The 22033-nt window shown below is 54.6% G+C and overlaps 2 protein-coding genes across 3 annotated transcripts in view; one reads left to right on the top strand and one right to left on the bottom strand.

Annotated features, from left to right (window-relative positions):
• Nucleotides 1–6091: 6091 nt before the first annotated feature.
• Nucleotides 6092–13384, bottom strand: INA (internexin neuronal intermediate filament protein alpha). The gene is made up of 3 exons (XM_075155389.1): nt 12443–13384; nt 8912–9036; nt 6092–8332 (listed from the first exon to the last, which is right to left on the bottom strand). Exons 1-3 carry the CDS (start codon nt 13382–13384, stop codon nt 8059–8061), a joined length of 1341 nt encoding a protein of 446 aa, XP_075011490.1. The 3' UTR covers nt 6092–8058.
• Nucleotides 13385–19303: 5919 nt separating this feature from the next.
• Nucleotides 19304–22033, top strand: part of NT5C2 (5'-nucleotidase, cytosolic II) — a 63205-nt gene continuing 60475 nt past the window's right edge. The window contains exon 1 of one of the 2 annotated variants that reach the window (XM_075154949.1): nt 19304–19342. The gene's annotated coding sequence lies outside the window, so the exon portion shown is untranslated. The remainder of the gene's footprint in view (nt 19343–22033) is intronic. The other variant, XM_075154943.1, reaches the window with a different exon arrangement.

Here is a 22033-nt window from a genome sequence, read left to right as displayed (position 1 = left end):
CGTTTATGTTCTAAACACCGCTACTGCACCGAGCCCTGATCTGCATTGCCATCAAACTGTGGCACACGTGAGCCCGGAGAACCCTTAACACTTATTTCCATAGATGTGAAACAACCAATGAGTTTTACTGAAAAATCATTCAAGCTTGTCTAATGTTAGTCTGTGTTGAATTTCTTTTCAGGGAATCATCAGGCATTTATGTGCAATGATTTATGTTAATGCATGTTAACAGTCACTAACAAATTAAAATTACATCCTTGGCATTTCTGTTTTCATTTTCCTTCAGTGTGGAGTATCATTATTATGAAATTTGTGCTCCATACAAATGGGGGTGGGGGAGGATTCACTCCAGCAGTTGAGAGAGCGCCTATTAACAGAGGCGCACAAGTTTTTATGTATTACATCTCTTTCTTTTAAAGGGAAATGGTCAAGTTGTCCACCTGAATCTTCTAATATGCTGCATGCTCAATAGAGTGCACCAGGTGCCAGCCTGAATGTTTAGGTACTTTAAAGTATACTTGTTCTGCTGTGATAGATACTTGCTGAGAGATGGAGAGAATGTTGCAAATGGCGCTTTCTCATCACTTTTGCTTTTTATTTGTTTTTTCTACCTCCTTTTTTTTCTGTAACCCTAACTAGTTCAGCACAAAGAGAAGCAGCAAGGTGATCATATGTTGAATTTTATCCATGTCATCTTTAAGACACCCTTGCTGAATGACCTAATGGATATTTACATTTGCTGAGGTTTCAGAAAGTTGCCATAGGTACAGGTTTAGTCACTGAACAGGTCAGATTTTATTGTTTTTGAGAGATAAATGGTAATCCTATCTGAGGTGAAATGCAGTATTGATTGGCTGCCCTGCAGCTGCAAAATTCTTGCTGGAGCTGTATCACCATCTTTATTGGGTTTTGATTTAGTATAAATATTTCCTGAAGTGGAAAACAGAGCTTATATTTTCTAATTGCTTGGTAAAATAGTTTGGTAAATGAAATCTGTTTGGAAATGAAATCTTAAAATGCCTTGTTTTCTTTCAAGGGAAACATTCACAGTAGAAAAGTGGGTGGTGGGGACTTGGCAAAGATTGAGAGAAAAAAAGTGTGTTCCTGGGAGAGCTGCTTTGGAGGCCTCTTCATGTGGTGCCGGGGGGCAGCCAGTCGTTCCAAGATACGACCGTGCGTTCAGAGCACGCTGCTTGCAGCATGCTTTTCTGTAGCTTGTGGTGACAGGAGCAGTTATTAAATGATGAACCGTTGTATCCTTTCTTGCATATACCCGGGACTGAAAGGTAAGAACTCCCCGGTTGAGAAGCCCAACACCCTTCACAAGAACCCGCGATCTCCTTTTTCTTCCTCGTGGGTCGTGGGAAAATATTTCACCTCTTGGTGGCAATAAAATAGCAGATTATCTTATGTGCCACAACATACAGAACAGGAATGGTGGTGGTCTTGTGTGGTAAGTGGGTAAGCTGAACGCAGGGGCACCCGCATTCTCTTTTCAGCTCTGTCGTTGACTCGCTGTATGACCTTGAACAGATTTCTTCACTTCTCAGCTCTGTCCATCTAGTGCAGTAACTTCTGTAAAGTGCTGTGAATGGAAAACCCCACGCTACTGCTGGGTTTTAGGCAATTAACAGACTACTACTGAGATCCCCTTCATGAATGCAGGTATAACAGGACTGGTAACAGTACCTGTTACTAAAGCAACCAAGTGTGTTTCTTTTGAAGACTTTACTTTTACTTGTTTAAAATTTTGCCAAATGATAAACATCTGGCCTGAATTTGTTGTGTTGCAGGTTATTCCAGCTGTAAGTGGATTGATTTAGTTATCTGTGGAGAAGTTCAACCAAAAGGAGCAGAAAAAACTTGGTTTTAAGAAACAAGTAATTGGTGAACAGTTTAAAAAAAAAAAAAGTGATGCTTGTGTCATTCTGGGGTGGGTTTCTTTTTTGCTTTTACAACTTTGTCTTTTGGTTGCAAATGAGCCCACAATGAAGCTTGCCTCTGTGTTAAGGCATTCTTAACTTTTGCCCTCTGAATGGGTTTTCTGGTATCTAGTAAGCAAAGCTCAACTTCTGGATCAATTAATGTATTTCACCTATACCTGCTTGCATGAAACTTGGAGGCATCTGATAATCTTTGAGACCTTCAGCTCTCTCAAATGTGGCTGAAGTTAAGCTGATGAGTATTAAAAAAAAAAAAAAAAAAGAGACCGGGAAGGCTCTGGAGGGTAAAGGACATTCAGTGCCAGTATGATCCCATAATCCTTGCTTCCTTCAGAATCTAGCCTGGCTTGCTGAAACGTTTTGGCCTGCTTCAAGCATTGCCATCCATTCTTATTCATACAGCTCTCGGGCCTCTTTGCTAGACTAGGAATTTGCTAATGAGGTGCCTTGTGTCTGAGGTTTGGGGGTTTTTTGCATTTCCATTGAAAATTTGCTTAAACTTAATGATGTTCTAAGCCTCAGTGCAAACTGCGTTTTTCAGTCTGACCTCGGCTTTTCGCAATGACATCTCCAAAGAGCTCGTTCTTACAGACCACACTCAGGTCTGGGCATGTACGCCACCCCAGAGAATGACCACGTGTGTGTCAGTGTGTTCGCGAGGCTGCCCCGGGTTTAGGGAAGCCAGGAGCCTGTGTCTCTGGTGCTCTCTGGGATGCAGACAGCCAGCAGCTGCCTCTCTACCCAAAGGCAAAGCAGCTGAGCTGGCCCTGCTGCGATAGGAACAGGCTCTGGTGCCTCTGTTGTTTCAGAGCTGATGCTTATAGCACCCCAAGAGCTTTGCTCCTATCTACGAGCAGCAAGTGGATGTGTGCCTGGAGCTCTGGAATTGCACTCTGAAATTTTCTGGCTGTTTCCCTTCCATCTAAGCAGGTATGTCTGTGTTTAGCATGAGCATTGCTCCTTCTTTGTGTTACAGTGGACACAGCCGAGCTCCAGCAGGGCGGTCGGTTCCGTGCAGCAGTGTCCTTGGCGGTACATTCTGCTTTAACAAGGGTATAATCATTTATCACAGAGTTGCAGGTTCCTCTCAGTTGTAGCTGGGTGAATTGTGGGGTCTTGGATGAATACCCCTGCACAGGCTCTACTGCCCCGCTGTAGGAGTGCATCCCCCTGTCCCCATAATTGCAGACCCCAGCTCTGCAGCCCTTCTGGCTCAGCTGGACAGGACAGGGTCGATGAGCATTCTCTCACCCCACCCCATGCAGCGCCCTGTGTGCATGTTACGCTGCATTTGTCAAGTGATCCTTATTCCCGTACGGCTGCGAAGACTTGCATGAATGAGCTTACATTGCTCGTGCTATTTTGGTATAAACTTTGCTTTAAAGTGTCGGGCCCCACTGATGTGGACGTGTAATCATTCAGATGCATCTGTTCAGCTGCTGGCGTTGGGGCTCTACGTGGGTCACTCACTCAGGGAAGAAGGTCTTCTCCTTGAGGAGGTCTCTTGCCAGCTAAGAGCTGGCAAGAAGAGAGCTGGACAGATCCAGCCAAAGGTGCTGGGAGAGACTTTGCTCTGAATTGCTCATTGATTCCTTCTTGCTGAATGACAGGGTTCTTCCCCAGCCTGGAAAAGGAAATGTCTGCATTCCTGCCAGAGGAAAATGTTTGGGGTTTTTTCTTTGGCTGTTTTTTCTTTGGCTTACTATTTAAGGAATTCCAGCATCTGGACAAGCATCATTAGCAAAACTTCTCTGTGTGCAGCGACACTCTCTGTTTTTAAGGAGCTGTACGTCTCAGCACAGACCATTATTGCAGGAACCTCTGGTGGAGCTGGAGGACCCTTGGTTCCATGATCATGATGGGAACAAAGCTCTTTGATCACTGGAGCAGCAGGAGCATGACCCAGGCCCGCCCCAGCCAACATCCCAGGCTGCATAGACTGTCCCATCTCACCTACGCGGCAATGAAACGGGCAGAGCTGGCAGCCCCAAAGCACAGCTGCACGGTGCACTGGCCAGCATCTCCACCCAGGAAAAAAAAACAACTGGCCAGGCCTGTGGTGGGCGCTTGCACCCCTGCGTGGAGGCTGGAGTTCTCCCCAGCGTAAAGATGAAGGCACGCAGCATTGTGGAGAAATGGCCGCTCTCTGCTTCTTCCCGAGCTGATGGTGCAGGCGGTGTCCGCAGCTGCCTTTTATCTGAGAGGTTGAGGTTTTGCAGAGGTATAAATCTTTAAGCATCTGCAGTGTGACTCACTCCTTTCCTCTGGCAGCCTTGGTGTTTAACCCAGTAAGAAAGATGGGACCACAAAGGAGGATTTATTCCCTTGTTCCAGGTTAGTGCTTCGCTGGAGAAGCCTTCTGGTGCATATAAGCTAGCACGTGAAAGGAGTCACCCTGAAGAAAAGATAGCAGTAGAAAAGGAGGCCGGGATGGAGATAGCTGGAGGTCAGTGTTGGTAACGTGCTGAGCCGGCCTCATCCCTCTCTGCTGTCTTCACTCTCCTCCTGAAGATGAGGAGAGTGAGGGCATGGGTCTCCCTTAGGGTAGGAAGTGAGGGCACAAGCCCTCCTGGCCACACGTCACCACGCATTCAGTCGGGAGCTCAGCCCTCTTGCCCAACAGCGGCAGCCACATGGGGGGCCTGCAGGAGTTGAGCAGATGGGGCTCAGCACACCTCACTTGGGTGTAAGGCGGTCCCTTCTCTGATCCTGCAGCTGAAATGTGAGCACCTGGAAATGGCCAGAGCAAGCTGTCCCCAATGGCTGTCTACACTGGGACACCGTGTTGCCTTCTCCATGTGTGCCTGCAGGGTCACCGCTCTCCTGCTCCCAGGTGTGTTTGGGCAAGTACTGCTGGCAGAGACTGGGACGGGGGATGAATCTCCTGCAAAGGCTCCCTCCTGGGACTAGACTTCCTGAGATGGGACTTAACCAAAGGGCCAATGGAGGCTTGCAGGATGGGGTTTGAAAGGGTTGGGTTTTCTGGGTTTCATAGTCAGCAGCTCTCCCTGCTCCCCCTGGTTCTCTTCTTGGTCACGGGAGGACCAGCTCTCCTCCACGGTCCCTGCACAGGCGTTGCAGCCAGAGGCTAGACATGAGTAGCTGGGAGCCTGCTGCAGAGCTGTGGGCAGCCCTTGTTGCCCAGTCGGGCTCTGTCCTTCAGGAAAGCAGCATGTCCCCCTCCTGCAAGGGCTCTCGCTCACCCTCAGTCCCGGGAGAGCGTTTGTGGGGTTGGTCACTTGCTGCTCTCAGAGCAATTAAAGCTTGGCAGCTCAGACCCTGTAAGATCACAGGGACAGAGCCCAGCAGAGGGGCTGTCAAAACCACAATGTAATCTAAACTCAAGCCTGGTCCTTTCTGGTGTATCCTAAATGCCCAGGTCCTTTCCTCGCCTGCTGCCCCCCTCCCACTTCTGGAGCTTAACACAGTGAGACAGCACCAAAATGCTGCAGAGCTCCAGAAATGCAGGAAATCTCTGGAGCCAGCTCTTGCAAAGAGCTAATTCTGGTCAGAAGCCAGTTTCCAAAACAGCACCTCATCCTTCCCCTGACTCCTTTGTCCTCCTCCACGACTGCAGCCCCTCCGCGTCGGTATCGCCAAATTAAAATTCCCAGCTTCGTTGCTAGCATCCAGCCAGCTGAGCAAGCAGGAATCCCAACGGAGGCATGTGCCAGGAATAAAGGACAGGTCAGGCTGCTTATACTCAAGGGACAGAAAGAAAGCAGCGCTGGAGGGTATTTGAGGTTCAGAATATATTACGTTAGCCGCACAGTCACATCTGCCTTTTATTCCCCCTGTGGCTTGGGAGAAATGCATTTCCTAACCGACAGCTGAGCCGGGAGATGTTTGGAGGTCGGTCCTTGCTTTACGTGCCAGTGCTCTGGACTTAACTCTGCAGGTGCTGCCTGCCCCTCCCCCAGCTCTGCCTGGGCACCCCAAGTTCTCCACACTGTTTTGCTGGGCGCTGCTGGTGCCGGTGGGATGTGCTGCCCCAGGCATGCCCTGAGCCCCCTGCCCTGCCTCTGAAAGGTGCCCCTTGCTTCACTCACCCACAGGGCTGCCCTCCCCGGGACTCCATCACCCCATGGTGAGCAGCCTTGCCAGGGCATCATCCCCGAGGTGATCGGTGTGGCGGGGTCAAGGGAAGCGGCCGCGCTGCTCCTGGCCTGCAGCGCTAGCAGAGGAGCCTGTGACTGTCACACCGTGACCCGGGGGCTCTAGGGCAGATTGCCATGACGTGGCGTGACAAGGCAGGAGTGGGAAGGCAACAGGACAGCGTGCTGCAGGCAGGGCCACCCAGCGGGAAGCCTGCCCATGCTCTTTCCATGCCCCACTGCCCTCCCGTGTGCCCCTCTACAGGCACATTCAGGCAGAGCATGGGCATCTTCTGAATATAAGCCAGTGCTGGTCACGCCAGCTCTGTGGGCATCTTTGACCTCTGGGTTTACTTGGGAGGTGGGTGCACCCGCATTTCTTCCATCTGCTATTGTGTAAATCGCTTATCTTCACTTGTGAAGGCAAACAAAGAGGCTATTTTTAACCCCTGAGCACGCAGGCAGGGTGGAGGAGAAAGGGCAGGTATCTTGGGACCGAACTGTCAGGGGTGTGAGGCAAATCAAAGCTTCAGAGTCCGCTTTCCGGGCAAATTAGGGTGCGCTCAGCCATGGGAGACCTTGTTCCCTCAGCCAGCCGGCCATGAAGTCTTCTACAAAGCAGGGCCACTGTGACAGGCACCTGGGGGCGAGACCCAGGCATGCCCCTCGGCCATCGGTGGGAGCAGCCTTGCCTTGCAGCCCCAGCAGCAGAGTTTGGCAGCCGCACCCCAACACCAAGCTCTTTGCAGGGGACCGGAGGGATTGCTGGGGACCGAACCGGCTGTGGGCCGGACACCGAGGTGTGTTCCCAAGGCGAAGCAGCAGCAAAGAAGACAAAACAGCTCGGTTTGATACACATAACTCTTTCTTTCTTTTTAATTATTAACTTGTGCCTTACAATAGAAGAGGAAAGAGTGCGAGCAAACGATTTGCTGGTTCCAGGAACTACTCTGGCACCACCGCGAGGGCAGTAAGGTCTTGTGATGATAACCTTGCCAGGGCACTGACACGCAACACACGCACACGCGGAGTCTCCCGCTATTGCAAAAGCGATCGCTGGCAATTTTAAGGCATTGAAGGAAACCTAGGGTTGTAAATCCTATATCAAATTTGGCACACGCTGGAACAGTTAGAACAGAGATGAGGATGCTTTGCGAGCTGGTGTTCGGGAGTCCTGCAGCTTCCCAGCACCAGCTGGGGCACGATGCTAATGTGAGTGCGGGGTTTTCATGTGAAGACTGTGCAGCCGAATGAGGGGCCCTGCAGACCCTGACATTTCGGAGCCAGCGACACCAGACAAGGTGCTGTGCCCTGCGGCGTGGCGGTGCCTTCACCTCCGAAGCACCAGTTCCCTGCCCTATGCCTGCTGCTAGCAAACCCCGCGTGCCTGCCTGGACTGATGCTGCTGAAAACCAGAGTTGTCAGGACAAAAAATAAAAAAAAGAACATTCCTTATAATTTAAAACGTAAGTGGCTCATAGACCAGACGTCAGGTGTGGTTACAGTCCGGTATGGCTATTTCTGTGCTTCTGGGATTAAAAATGGACGGCTACGGCTTGAGGAGTGGGGAAGAGTTTAGCTATATGTGGATTTGGATAGTAGTTGAAGGTCTGTAGCCTTGAACTAGTTGTAGCAAACGTACTGAGTTGATTCCCTCATCCTCCCTCCCCAGAGAGCTGGTTGAGCAGCGGTCCCAACCCGCTCCCCCTCGCCCGCCGCAGGAGGAGGGAGGGAGGGATGGTGGGTGCTACGAGTCCACTGTGCCACCACAACAACGACCAACATGCATCTAGCTACCCGTCTGCGCCTCCGCCCCATTTAAAAGGGAGCAATATGCCAAGCTCGGCCTCTGCATGGCGGGACCCGTGAGGAAGCCAGCCCCGGTCAGTGTCCCCGGGGGGTTATGTGTTTCTAAGGCGGGCTTCCCACGAGCCCAGCATGGCTTCGTGCCCGGAGGGGCAATTTAAAGGCCAAGTGGAGACTGTTCCCCCTCAAATGCAAAACGGACGGGGTCCTGACAGTTACATTTTTGCATTCGCAATGATTCCTTCATGCAGGTTTAATCTCCCTCTTTTCTTGGCAGAGGTTATGGTCCCCTCAATCATCTCAGCCTGGCTGGGTGATATTTTAGAGGTCACTTTAATAACCTCTCCTTGCTCCTCCTCCTTGAAGGACAGAGTAGAGGAACTGAAGCCTCTTGACTGGAAGGAGTAAGTGGGGTTGGGGAGGGGATTGAGTGCTGAAAGGCCGACGCTTCCCGTGCTGAAGAGGGTCTCCTCTCCCTCCAGCAGCTTCCTGCAAGCACATCACAAGGGAAGAGGTTAGTCTGGGGACATCTCACGCGAAACATCTGCAAAGCCTGAGGGTGTGCTGTGACCTGCGAGCAAGTCCGAGCGCTCCAGGCCATCACTGCAGCCTACAGTGGACATGGGCTCAGGTCACACCGCACCATGAAATTGGTTCAAAATCACATGCTTTGATCAATTGTTTTTGGAGCACTTGCAATATGGGGTACATGAGACCAGTTTCCTCCTCTCTCCCTCCAGAAATGCCAGGAAAATAAAACCCCGAACCAGAGGGACTCTGCCTTTTGCTTCTACTTTGATTTGCAACTGTCCCCACTAAGAACCACTGCTTCTGGGACAGCTGGGGGACGTGGCTCACGGCTGCTAGTTTGAGGCATGACGTGGAGCCATGGTTCCTCTCTGGGCAGGAGCACCGCAGGTCCACACAGGGGAGATGAGCAACGTGATGGTGTTGCTCCTTGAGTGCGTACCCAGATATTTTCTGGGCCCTTGAAATTACCGCAGTCTGGCGGGGCTGGGGGTTCGGGTTGGGAGGCAGCTGAGTGGAGCAGGGTCAGAGCAGCCTTACCTGTAGGCAGCTATCTCGATATCAAGTGCCATCTTGACATTAAGCAGGTCTTGGTACTCCCTCAAGTGCCGAGCCATCTCGTTCTTTGTGTTTCGCAGGTCGTCCTCCAGCTGCCCGATGGTGTCCTGCAAAGGCAAGGGTGCTCAGGGCTGTGTTTTGGAGCAGGGACCTCTCCTGTGGGTTTTCTGCTCTGCCATTGCAGAGCTGCGACGGGCAGTTAGTCCACAATGGCACATCCCACCAGGAACTTGGAATCATGAAATCTCATGCTAACAGAGATGGAGAAGCTGGCAGAGCACTGGGCATGGATTGCGAGTGTGTGCGGTGGGGGGAGGCTTTAAACATTGATGGATTTATATAGTTTCCCATCTGCAGCAGGGTTGCAGGGGGGAGCACATAGCACATGGTGGTGGAGCCCCCAGTCCTGTGGGGGACAAGGCAGGCTGCTGCGGAGGGAAGGGAAGGGACAAGTGGCTCAGTGGGACAAGCAAGAGCACCCAGCACTGCAGCAGCCCATGGCTGGAGTGGCTGCCGGGAGAAGGGCTGCAGTCTGCACCTGGGAGGCTTAGGAAGGGTTGGGACATGCGTGCGGGGTGATGGAAGGAGAGTTGGTGCTGCTGCAACAGGAGGCAAGAGTTGGCTCCTGGAGGGGAAGGCTGACACCTTCCCCAGAAAATGCCTTGGACCCCCAGGCTGGGGGGCTCTGAACGCAGGGATTTGGGGGGGTTACAGAGTCAGGGCCCTGCCCTGTGAGAGCCAGGGTGCTCAGCTGGACGACAACGTCCTTCTAGCATCCTTCCCATCAGCTTTGCCCTGCCATGGCTGCTACATCCAGTTCTACCTGCAATGTGGAAGAGTCCGAGGCCAGATCTCCTGCTAACAGAGGGGATGAATCTTTTTTTCTTTTTTTTTTGTCAGAAAAACACGGATCCAGGTATCTAAGTAGCAGCCTGAAAGCAGTGAAACCCGCTCCTATAGGGATCTTCCCAATCAGATGGTTTCCCGCTGCCGGACGCCCTGCTGTGCCACCAGAGGAGCGTGATTTGGAGCAGGAATGAGTAAGCAGTTTGCATTTAAGTGACGGTTCAGCCCTGCAATGGCCACTGCCAATGTCTGCTCTCCTGCACCCCCTCCCACAGCCGGGCCTTTGCGATTGCTTCAGCTCCTCCTGTTCCAGCGAACGAGGTTTGTCCTGCCACATCATCCCCACCCTCTCCCTGTTCTCATCCCCATCTTGTCCCTGTCCTCATTCCCATCCTGTCCCCTCCTTCATGCCCTGCATAACCTTCCTTGTGCACAATGCAGAGACAGGCACGAGACGTGGAGCTGCCCAAGGAGCAGGGAGCTGTGGTGAGCCTGACACAATGAGCCCAGTCTGAGCCAAGACCCTCAGAGAAGCAGTGCCCGCCCATGCTGAATGTGGCATGGGGCATCTCACAGACAAGTTAGCCGGACATATCCTGCCTTGCGGGACATTTACGGGCCATCCTTGGGGTCTCTGCCTTGACCTGTGCTGCCCTGACCACCTCCCGCAGCAAAAGAGCTGCATAGAGCTGTGCCTCTGAGGTGGGACTGGGCAATGGGAAGGGGTTCAAGGAGACCATTGGGACATGAACTAAAAAGCTCCATGACGTGCATGGATGCCACGTTAGCCTGTCTGTATCTCTCTTCCACATCCCAGCTCTGCCAGCTGGTTGAATAAAACGCCCTCCCCACACCATTGCAAACCTTTCCCCTAATGGAAAGCTCTCACATATTGGTTCAGATATGACTGGATAGCCTACAAATATAAATATATGTCCCTGCTTTAGCAGTCTATAGGAACATTTTAAAAGCTCAAACAATAGGAATATTTTCTTTTAAGACAGACTTCCATCCTTTTCCACTGGTTGCAGCCAGGGATATTATTTAGCTGCTACATGTGTACATTGTCCAAAAGACTCCTAAGTATTATCAGACTTAAAGCAGACCCTGAGCATCATGTAGGAAAAAGCTGCTGTGCTGTTACTAAAGCAATTTCAGTTATGGTGCAGTTTAATACAGTTGCATTATTTTTCTTTTTCTTAATTGATAGGTTGTTCCTGAAATCCCTCTTTTCACATGGCATCAAGACTATTTAAGAAGATTACTGTGTGTAATCCTTTCACCCACTAGAGGAAATATTGTATATTGCCTATTTCCACAATATTTGTTGAAGAAAACCTCAACCATTCAGGAAGACTGCAAGCAGCTTGGAGCTACAGTCACGGATTCTAGAGAGCCTGGAAAAATTTGGCCTTGAAAATGACAAGGCTTTACTTGAGTGTGAAATAACAACGTCCTTCAGGTATGACGTAAGGCAGTTGTTTCAGTATTTAGAGGGAAATGGCTTGATTTAGAAACCACAGATCATTTAATATCCATGTAATAGAACAATCTCATTTTATTATAAATCATGAACGTTTCCCTGTAGCAAGAAAATGTGGTAATACTGCGGTAATGGAATGAGAGATATAGAGTGCTTAGTGTCCGCCCCACGTGAGTCTTCCTGTGGACATAAGAGATGCTGGGATCTGGCTGCAAATCCAGCCGTAATGGTTGCAGAGCTCCGATTTCTGCAGTGCAGGTGCCAAGAGCCAGGCCACAGGGCGAGGGGCCAAGCCTGGGCAGAGAGCTTCGAGGAATTACCCACAATGATGGGGAACATCTGGGCAATTCTGGAGCTGACCCTTAAGGGACAGGGCGAGGATGGGGCGATGTCCCAAACAGTGCTGCCTTGTGCAGGGAGCCCTTTTTCCCCCACTGGCAGGGGGTGTTGGAGGGAGTGTCCTGGCCCTGCCTGTCTCCCCAAAACCTGCCCTCTGGGGTTCTGCCTATGGATAAAGGGTGAAAGCAGCAGGCAGTGCCCCGGTGAGGCAGGACCTGCTGTGCAAGGCAGAGAGGCCCTATGCCAGCGGGGAGGAAGGCTGCAGGGATGCCTGGCACTGCGCAGCGCTGCGGGGGCACTGCCCCTGCATGGGTGGGCACTGCACAAGGCAGAGGGGGTTGATGCTGCACAGTGCTGGTGGCTGGAGCGGGGGTGTTGCATGCAGTGCAGCACAGCACGGGGTAGCGGGGGCGCTGAGTGCTGCACGGTGTGGGGGGGCACCGCATTGGGCCGGGGTGTCCAGCGCTGCACGACACTGCGGGAGGGGCTGCTGCAGAGGATGGAGCTGCGCTGCAGGATTTTGCATGCAGTGGAGATGCTCAGCGCTGCACAGGACCAGGGGAGGGGGAGTGCTAGGTCGGAGGTGCCGGTGCTGCATGGCGGGGAGGTGCTCGGTGCTGCAGAGCGCCGGGGAGGTTGCGTGGGATGAAGATGCCCGGTGCTACACAGTACTGGGGGAGTCTGCTGGGACGGAGGTGCCGAGCGCTGGGGCAGGTTGCACGGGAGGAGGATGCTCGGTGCCGCACAGTTACCGAGCGCCGGGGCGGAGCCGTCCGCCGCTGCCCGGTGCCAGGGACCCTGCGCGGGGAGGGGTCGGTGACGGTTCCCGGCGCCGCCCGGCTCACCTGCAGGCCGGCGGCCTCGGCGCTGTGCCGCTCCTCCAGCTCCTGCAGCTGCCTCTCCAGGGACTGGTGGGCGCCGCGCAGGCTCTCCATCTCCGCCAGGCGGGCCTGGAGCTGCCGCCGGCACTCGCCGGCCTCCCGGCGGCTGGCGCGGACGGCCTCCTGGCTGCGGGCCGCCCGCTCGTGGAGGCGGGCACAGCGGGCGCGGTACCAGTCCTCGGCCGCCTGCAGGTTGCGGGCCGCCAGCGCCTCGTACTGGGCGCGCAGCTCCCGCAGCGCTGCCGCCAGGTCGGGCCGCCCCGCCGGGGCCGGGGCCGGGGGCGCGGTGGCGCGGAGCGCGGCGCCCAGCTGGGCCAGCTGCTCGGCGTGGGCGCTGCGCAGCGCCGCCAGCTCCTCCCGCAGCGCCGCCGCCCGCCGCTCCAGGTCGGCGCGGGCGCGGGCGGCCCCCTCGGCCGCCTGCTGCCGGGAGCGCAGCGCCTGCTCCGCCTCGGCGCGGCCCCGCGCCTCCTCCTCGCAGCGCGCCCGCAGCCGCTGCGTCTCCTCGGCCAGGCGCGCCCGCTCCAGCGCCGCCTGCGCCCGCTCCCCGTGCGCCTCCTCCAGCCGGGCGCGCAGGGCGCGCAGCTCCCCGCCCAGCAGCTGGCCCAGCCGGCGCGGCTCGGCCGACCGCTGCCGCAGCGCCGCCAGCTCGGCCGCCAGCGCCCGGTTCCGCTCCTCCAGCGCCCGCACCCGCTCGATGTAGCCGGCGAAGCGCTCGTTGAGGCCGTGCAGCTGCTCCTTCTCGCTGGCCCGCGCCCGCCGCGGCTCGCCGCCGCGCTCCCGCCCCGGCCCCGGCTCCGCGCCCGGGCGCGCCCGCCGGCCCGCCGCCCCCTCGGGGCGCCGCGGGGCCTCCGCGAAGAGGCGGCGGTGGGAGGCAGCCAGCGCCGCCGGCTCCGCGCTGTAGCTCATGGCGGCGGAGCAGGACCGGCGGCGGCGGCGGCGGCGCTTATGTACGGCGGGGCGGGGCGCGGCGCGGTGCGGAGCGGGGCGCGGGGCGGGGCGCTCCGGCGGGGAGGGGGCGCGGTGCGGAGCGCGGTGCGGTGCGGAGCGCGGTGCGGTGCGCGGAGCGTCCCTGGGGCCGCCGCGGTAGGAGGCGGCGGGAGCTGTCCGTCCGCCGCGGTGCTGAAGGGCTGTGGCGGCGGGCGGGGCACGGGGCGGGACAGATGGATGTATGTGTGTAGGAATGGACGGACACACGGACACACAAAGAGCACACCAACATACACAGGCAGACGGACAAGGTCACGCACACACACAAAGAGACAGATGGACGCACAGGCACGCGAGAAGGGACAGGCGCATTCCCAGTAAGAGGCACGCATACACGTGCTCAGAGCCAGACAGACAAAGGGACAAGCAGACGTGCAGAGAGACACACACAGATGCACACGCAGATGCACAGGCAAGGAAAGGCAGAAACAGAAGGAAGCAGGCAGAAATGGGCAGGTGGAGAGGCAGAGGCAGGCAGACACAGACACACACACCTCTCACTCTGCTGGGGTATCTCCAGCTGTCCCTGCCGATGCTCGAGGGAACCCGCGCTGTACGCCTGTGCAGCGAAGGTGTCCCACGGAGTTGGTCCCAGCCCCTCTCCTCCGGTGGGGACCTGGGTGCCTACAGCAGCATGGGGTCTCCACAGGATGGGGCAGTGGGCGGTTGGCGTGCAGGGGGGATGCAGAGGTGGGGACATGCCTGGAGGAGGGGGTGCCCAGGACAGAGACTCATCGTTGGTCCAGCCGTGCCGCAGGGGACACACGGGGGAGGATTTTACCTCCAGGTTGTTTGCCGGGAACTGGAAAAGCCACTTCAGTTTCTCTCCTGTCCACGCAAGCGGGCTGGGCCTTCCCACTGGTGGGGGTTTGCTGGGAGTACCCAGGGCTGCAGAGCTGGTGGGGAGGGGACACACACATCCCACCTCCAGGCCAAGCACCCTGCCCAGGAACACGGCATCCCATGACAGCACCTGCCAAGAGGCGAGCGGGAAGTGACTGGTCGCTGGGAACAGCAGCACAAAATGTGGCTGTGAGACGGAAAAATAGCTTAAAATAACTGCGATCCAGGTGTGAGAAACGTGGTGAAATGTGCAACCAGATCCTGCCTCCTGCCGTACATCTCTGTGCCACTGAGCTCTGCACTGATGCCCAGTTCCTTTACTCCACTTGTCCCCATTTCTCCTCACAGGTGACCAGGGGACATCATGAGGGAGGTCCAACAGATGAGCAGGGAGGATTAGCAAGCCAGGGCTGGCACTGGAGAGAGCCGTGACTTCCAAAAGAACTGTCGCTGTTTCAAAGGGACCAGCCAAATGGGGAGAGATGGTGCTGGGATTCACATCTCCTTGGGATCAGAAGATAATCATAACAGTGGTGCCGGAGGAGGACGCACAAGCACGGCAGCAATGCTGGCTGGAGTTCACAGGAGCGCACATCCCTGCAGCCAGGCTTAGAAGGGCACTGCCTGGGGCAGAAACCCCATGGGGAAAACATCCCTTTCACTTGGGAGTGAGGTGAGCCCAGCCCAAGGTGGAGCACGGCCCCACTGTGAGAGCAGGCTGGTCCTAGGGCTGCAGTCAGGGATTGGCGATAGCATCAACACACACGTATCTACCCCACCTTAGTCCTGTCCATCTGTCCCATAGGGCATAGGAGGAACGAGGAGTGTCGGTCAGTGGAGACAAAGAAAAGAGACAGGAGCTATGCACACACTTGGGCAAGAGACCTGGCTTGTGCCTTGTTTTTCCAGGAATCAGATCTGGTCACGGGTAGTTTTCCTGGAAGGACTCAGGAAGCCCATTTTAGGTCAGTGACTGCGAGGCTACAACACTTGGATCGTCTGAGTAGCTTATGTTTTGGTGGCAGAGCAGGCCAGGCAGACAGCCTCAGCCCACGCTGGCGTCTGCCAGCCCTCCTGGCCCTGGAGCGCGACGCCTGGCCCAGGCTGCCTGGCTCACACTGCCGATGCAGAAATCCTCCCCTTGATCTGGGTTTTTTTCAGGTCTTTCACATACTCCTCACACACAAGTGCGTTTTACTACTTCCTTGACACGCATTGCTTTGCATTACAATATCCTAAGTCAGGTTTCTGCTACCGGCAATAACTGATCAAATAACCAAGAAGTTACCAGCTCTGCTTAGTTATGTGTGTGGCATCATTTTGATGACTTTGCTCTGATGCTTATTATTGATGGTGAAGGCTGTTGTGGATCTCTTTTGTCTTGGAAAAATGGAGTGCAGCCTATCCTGGCCTCCCCACTTGTGCTGTTTTAGCACTGCCATACAAGTGCAGTCCAACAGCGGAGGTAGGAGTGTCACAGTCACCTCCAGCAGAAGAATGCAAGGGTCTCTGCAGAGACTGCTGACATCCAAGGGTAATGACCCTGGGATCAAATCCCTTTGCCTCCCAATGGGTTGAGGTGTTCTGGAGTCTTTCTACACAGAGGGAAGGAGACTGCATGAAACAGGTGGGACCTGAGCCAGTTGCTGGTGTGACTGCTGGGACCTTGTAGCTGAATGAGCACAAGGAGTTGGAGTCAATAAATGATAGTAAGCACTGCTGTCCTGCAGAACAAGGATGTGGCTCCAGCCCACTGGAGGGCTGCTTTTTTCAGAGGAGCAAAGGGTGGCCAAGACCTTGGGATCCAGCTCAGCATGAGCTGCCAGTTCTGGGGGTGCTCCCGTGTTCCAAGCAGCTACAGCAGGACTCCCATCCCAGGTGGTTGGCACACAAATGCAATTCCCTTGTGAGCCCCTTGAGCCCCTGGCCCAGCTCTCAGGGGCTGACTTGGCCAACAAACCCGTACAGCCCTCCCGGTGAGAGGGAGAGCTGCAGCGTGGCCATGTCCTGGAGGAGCCATGTCCCAGCAGACTGGAAGGAAGTCCTTGAAAGACCCAGACCCAAATCCCCAAATTCAATTCAATTCTATTCTATTCTATTCTATTCTATTCTATTCTATTCTATTCTATTCTATTCTATTCTATTCTATTCTATTCTGTGCTATTCTGTGCTATTCTATTCTACTCTACTCTACTCTACTCTACTCTACTCTACTCTACTCTACTCTACTCTACTCTATTCTGTCCTATCCTACCCTATCCTATCCTACCCCATTCTAAGGTCGGAGGCTAGAGACAAGCTGAACACCAGCGTGTCAGACCTGAAATGAGACAGCAAGCTGGAAGTGGGCACAAACTGAAACCAGGGCAGTGCCTGGGCTGCGTTCAGCCTCAGGAAACCTTGATGCCTGAGTAACACATGGATCTCTGTTGCGACACACACGTGGTCACAGGGGGATCTTTAACAGGCCAGAAAACAGGCAGAAAAACAAAGAAAAACAGTCCCATAGCTAAGAATTGTACTACTGAAACACAGGGGGTTGTCCAGGACCTTTCCATACCCCCCAGCTGCTTCAAAAATCAATGCCTGTGAGACAGCAGGAGGAGTCCTTAAAACTCCGTGATCCTCTCCACACAGCAGCCGCCTGCTGATGGGGCTCGTTAAACAATTAATCTCCCGAGCTGCAATCTGCCTGGGCTTGTCATTCAGAGGAAAAAGCCATCCTCTGAGCTGTGCACACACAGCAATGGGACACACACCTTCCGGCCCGTTTCCAGCACAGTCCATTAAACCAATGCTCTGGGTAGGTGTTTCGCCACCCGGCTTCACCACGGCGGTCGCGTGAGAGGGAAATGCTTCCTGGTGGTGGGAAAAAGGCAGATCCAAGCGTCTCCTGTGAGGCTGCTGCCAGATCTCCCGCGGCACAGGCGGGCTGATCCCCTGCGGGAGGGAGAACTCTGGGGGTAAGGGAGAAAACATAGATAAGTGACAAACACATATATAGGAAAGAAGAACGTATTCGCTGAATTGCACGCACACAAAAACACTACTAAAAATAGGAAAATGGCTGTAGTGGGTCCCTCTAACTCAGGAGTTTGTTTCTGACAGTGGCAGATTTATGCTTCCCTGGTATAACTTCTCTGGTTCTGGCTGTCTGCGGCTCTGGGGCTCCCCGGGCAGCAGTCACATCCCTGTGTTTGCTGGCCCTTATCTAATCAGTGCAAGTTCACGTCCTGGATGCCACTGTGCTCTGTAATCCACAGTCTGATAATGCACCATATGAAAAAACATCATCTTTGTTTGCACTTCAGAGTCGCTGCCAGCTAATTTCATTCCATGCTCCTGGCTTGTGGGACACAGTGGAAGAGCTAGGGCACGGTTCCTTCCCTGCCCGTGCAGGATTTTGCAGACCTCTGCCTTACCCCCCTCAGTCTCTTCCCTAGGCTGAAGGATTTTTGTCTATTTAATTTTCCTTCATAGAAAAGCTGTTTCTCACTTTTAGTCATCCTTGTTGGCTTCAGTGCATCTTCTGGGGTTATGTGTTGGAAGACAGACAGACAGACAGGCAGACACACACTCCAGGATGGGCCCCACCACGAGGATGCATGGAAATGAGCTCCTGAATACCTGTGGACGCATCTCCAAGTGAAACCCCTCGCTTGGGTGCCCGGCGCAGGTGCCATGAGATGTCCCAGGGCATTGGGAGGTGCGGGCTGAGCTCCCCAGGCAGGTAATGCCGTCCCGCCGTGGACTTGGCACCGAAAATGGGCTTTGCTTTAGCCAGAACTAATGGCATGTGTTAAAGACTGGTGCCATTGGGTGCTTCCCCTTGGCGAGGTGATGGAGCAAGGCTCGCAGCGCCCAGAGAGCCACGATGGGCCGAGTGTGCCCGAGTCAGCAAAACCCTGCCCGGCGGCGTGTCCCCGTGCCACGGAGGGTGGTGGCAGTGCCTTATCGCCTGGAGCAGAGCAGAGGGCGATAGGGAAAGCCGAGGGAAGCGTCCTTGGGAAGATAAAGGAAGCATCGCGGCGGCGGGGCTGGAAAAGCCGCTGCTGGAGGAGGGGAGGCATTCCCAGCCTCCACCCGAGGTGTGGGAAGGGAGACCAGACCCGGGTGCCAGCGGTTTGGCAGAGCCGCGTGGGCCTGGGGTGAGCTGGGGCAAGCGGACGGCTGCCGTCACCCTTGTCGCTGGCGGGGACCACCCCGCGGTGGCCAGGACCCCGCCGGGGCTGCGGCCTTTTCCAGGCCTCTGGGGTCAGGAAAAACAGGCAGAAAGAGGGAGGCTCGTTTTGCTGGGGAGGTTTTCTTGCCTGGCACTTTTGGGGCATTGCTGGCCCAGTGTGGTACAACTGGGAATGGACCAATGGAGACTTTTTGCTCTGCACAACCATCCCGAGCCACAGGTGTGACGGGCACAGGCCCGTGCTCGGTGGTAGCAGCGGACCTTTGCTCGGGACGGGCAGGCAGGACACCCCTCCTCTGGCCGCCGTGGCCAGCGTCCCCCAAGCCCCTGGCCATCACCCTCCGTGCCATCCGCAGCTGCTCCCCGGGACCTCCTTACCAGCCTTCCCACGGCGGATGGGGCGCAGCCCGGCCCCCCTCGCCCCATCCCGCGCTGCAAACGCACTCCTCAAAAAATCAATAATTAATTGCGTTATTTTAACCAACGCTCTGGCTCCTTCAGCCAGCGTGGCGTGCAGCGGCACTGAGGCCAGCTGACAGAACTGTGGGGGCTCAGGCAGGCCGGGAGTGCAGGGCCGGGGGGGGTGCAGGGCCGGAGGTGCAGCCCCAGAGATTTTGGCCGGAGCGATGCCAGGCCCCGGGCGTGCTGCTGGGGGGTGTGTGCGGCTATTCCGCGGGTTGGCACGTTGCCGCCGCTCCCTGCCGCCGCTGCTCTGCGGCTCAGCGCCGGGCTCGCACACTCTCCCCGGTCCCTGCCGCCGGGAGGGGCGGGGCGCGGGCCGCGCCTGCGCAATGCAGCCGCCTCGGCGCTGCGGCAGTTGTGCGGGGTAGTTCTTCCGAGCGCGGCAGGAGGTGAGAGCGGCCCGGGCGCGCGGGGGCAGTGCGCGCGTGCGGGTGCGGGTGCGCGTGCGCGCGCCGGGCGCGTGGCGGGGACCGTTGGGGAGTGAGGGGGGGAGCGCCCCCTCCCCGCTCGCCTCAGGCGCGCACTCCGGGAAGAGGGGGGGGGTCTGTCCGCCGTCGCGGCCGGGGCTGAGGAGGGGAGGGGCAGTGAGCAGAGCCCGGGTGCCCGCCGGCGGCACTTCCCCTTCTGCTGGCGAGGGGATCCCCTCGGAGGCAGCGCCCGCCGGCTCCGCCGCTTCCCCGGGGAGCCCGGCTGGGCCCCTCCCCTGCCCTGCCGCTGTTGCCTTCCCATCCCGTCCCAAGCAGGGCGGCCCCCAGGTTACCTCAGCCCATCCCGTACGGGCCCCCTCGCCCGTCCCCCCGGCGGGATGAAGCCCCGAGTCCTTCCCCTCCCCACCGCACCCCCAGGCAGGGCCCCGAGCTGCCCCCTCCCAGCCGTAGGCTGCCCCCGTCCTGAGGCCGGCGGGGCGCGCCCCGGAGCTGCCCCCCTCCCCGGGGCAGGGTGGCTGTTTGCCTGCCGCCCCGGCGCGGGGAGCGCTCTTCCCTCTCTGCCGTCCGAGGTGCAGCGTGAGGAGAAGGAGCCCTCGGGAAGGTGTTTCTGAGGTTTGGGGCCAGCACCCGGCGTGTTCGTTTCCGCCTTCCGTCCCACGTGGACCGGTGGGGTCCCGGCGGCACCTTCCAGCTGGCAGCTCCCCCCGGGGTAGCCGCCGCCCCGGCTGGGGAGGTGGCTAGAGGCGATCCTCTTCGCTGAGGAAAGCCTGACACCGGCGCTGGGCAGAACACTTCCCGGACAGCCTTGCATCAGGGCGAGGGTTCATTGTCAGTGCTCTGTTTCGTTTGAGTTGCTCTTGGCAATCCCGCTGTGTCAGGCTTGAGCTGATAACCTAAAGACAGGAGCGAGGCACCAAATAAATAATAAAAAAAAAACCAACGCAAAACTGCTTTGCTCACATTTTGCTTATGCTTTTTTTTTAATCCCTCCTTTTGAGCCAAAAATAATGTTGCAAAATGTTCGGCAGAAACAAACTTTTATTGGTTTCTGATAGACTGGATGACTTAATAGGGCAGTACTGTTTCTTGTAGAACAGGCAGTTTTAAAAATTCCTGGAACCACAGAGGTTATGAAACCCTCAAGTTTATTCCCTTACTAGTGTTTATAAAAGCTGCCAAGCTGGATACTAAGGATCCTCTCTGACGTGGTCTTGAGCACATTCCTCCCAAGGCATAATCACTTATGTTTTAAAAGATTTCTTTTTAGCTCTGGAAGATTTACCATTTGAACCTCAAAGATTGCAAAATGCTTTCTAAATAGTCACTTAGAAGCGTCCCCCTCTTACCCATCCAAATGGTTCCCTGTGTCAGTTTAGAGTAACATCTTGTCACTGACTGAAATGTATTGCATTGATCCAAATACCTGTTTGTCACTAGAGAATAAATTGAAAATACGAAGATTTTCAGGTCCTTTCAGGTGCTACGTGCTTTTATTGAAAACCAGAAACAAAACTCAAAACTACATTTTGATCTTCGGTTCACATGCTGAATTTGTAGTTTTGGCAGTGAGGAAAAACCCCAGTTTTTTACTTGCAAACCGATCAGCTTAGCTCTGGAAGTCTGTCACAGTCCTTGTCAGCCCATGTCAACCTAAACATATTTTAGAGTAGAACTGCTATTTAAAATAATCTATTGCCATTAGTCTGGAGTCCAAAAGATCATTCAGGAACTTGCTGGTTTGATTAACAGCAGTTGGAGTTTGTTCAAGCATAGACATGGTTTCATTATATAGTACAATACAACCTTCACTCTGTATAGTGTCATTCAAACAAATTGTATGGCAAAATGCACCACCGAATTACATTTAAAATGCTCCATTGAATTAAGTACAATTGCAGAGATAAATGGGGAGAAAAATTGTAAGAATGGGAGAAATGTTTTCAGCTGAGGTTTGAAATTAACAGCCTGTTAGTGTATTTGCATTGGTAGCATTAGTGTTATACGCTGTTTCTAGGATATATGGTAGCAAAAATCAGATGCAAGCTGAAATTTTCCCAGGCAAATTTCCAGTTTGTAGGCAAATTTTAATAATAATAATAATAATAATAATAATAATAATAATAATAATAATAATAAATCCCCCTTGAATTGTTACTCCTTGTCATGTTTGATTCCTAATATAGCTTGTATTGAAAGTTAATAGACCCTTCCTAAAATGACTAGAAATATTTATCCTAGACTTTTTTTTAACTTCCAGGGGAATGTTTGTTTTTGAAAAAACAGAAACCTTAGTGTGGTGTTTACTGGTAGACACTGCAGTATTGTACTCTTTGGGGAAACATTGAAAGGAGTGCTTTATTTCCTTTGAAAATATACAAGTATATTATTTTTGCATCTAAAGTAAAAGGGAAGCAAGCTATTAAAATACGATATTTAACTGATGCTTATTGAAAAAGCAGATAGGTTTGTTTGCTCATATCATACCTGTTATTTGCAGTTCAGCTTAATACAATAATGCTTCAGTTAAAAACTGATAGATGGGTGGTTAGCTTGCAGCGTGAGCTGTTATCTGGGGGTGGCCCCGGGCCGGCTGCAGGGTAGGTTTGTGGTGCTCCGGGACAAACCGAGATGATCTGCAACCTTTGAATCCCA

This window comes from Calonectris borealis, chromosome 7, assembly GCF_964195595.1.
Source record: "Calonectris borealis chromosome 7, bCalBor7.hap1.2, whole genome shotgun sequence".
Taxonomy (NCBI): Eukaryota; Metazoa; Chordata; class Aves; order Procellariiformes; family Procellariidae; genus Calonectris; species Calonectris borealis.
The sequence above is the reverse complement of the archived record's forward strand: the minus strand, read 5'-3'. Positions and strand labels throughout refer to the sequence as shown.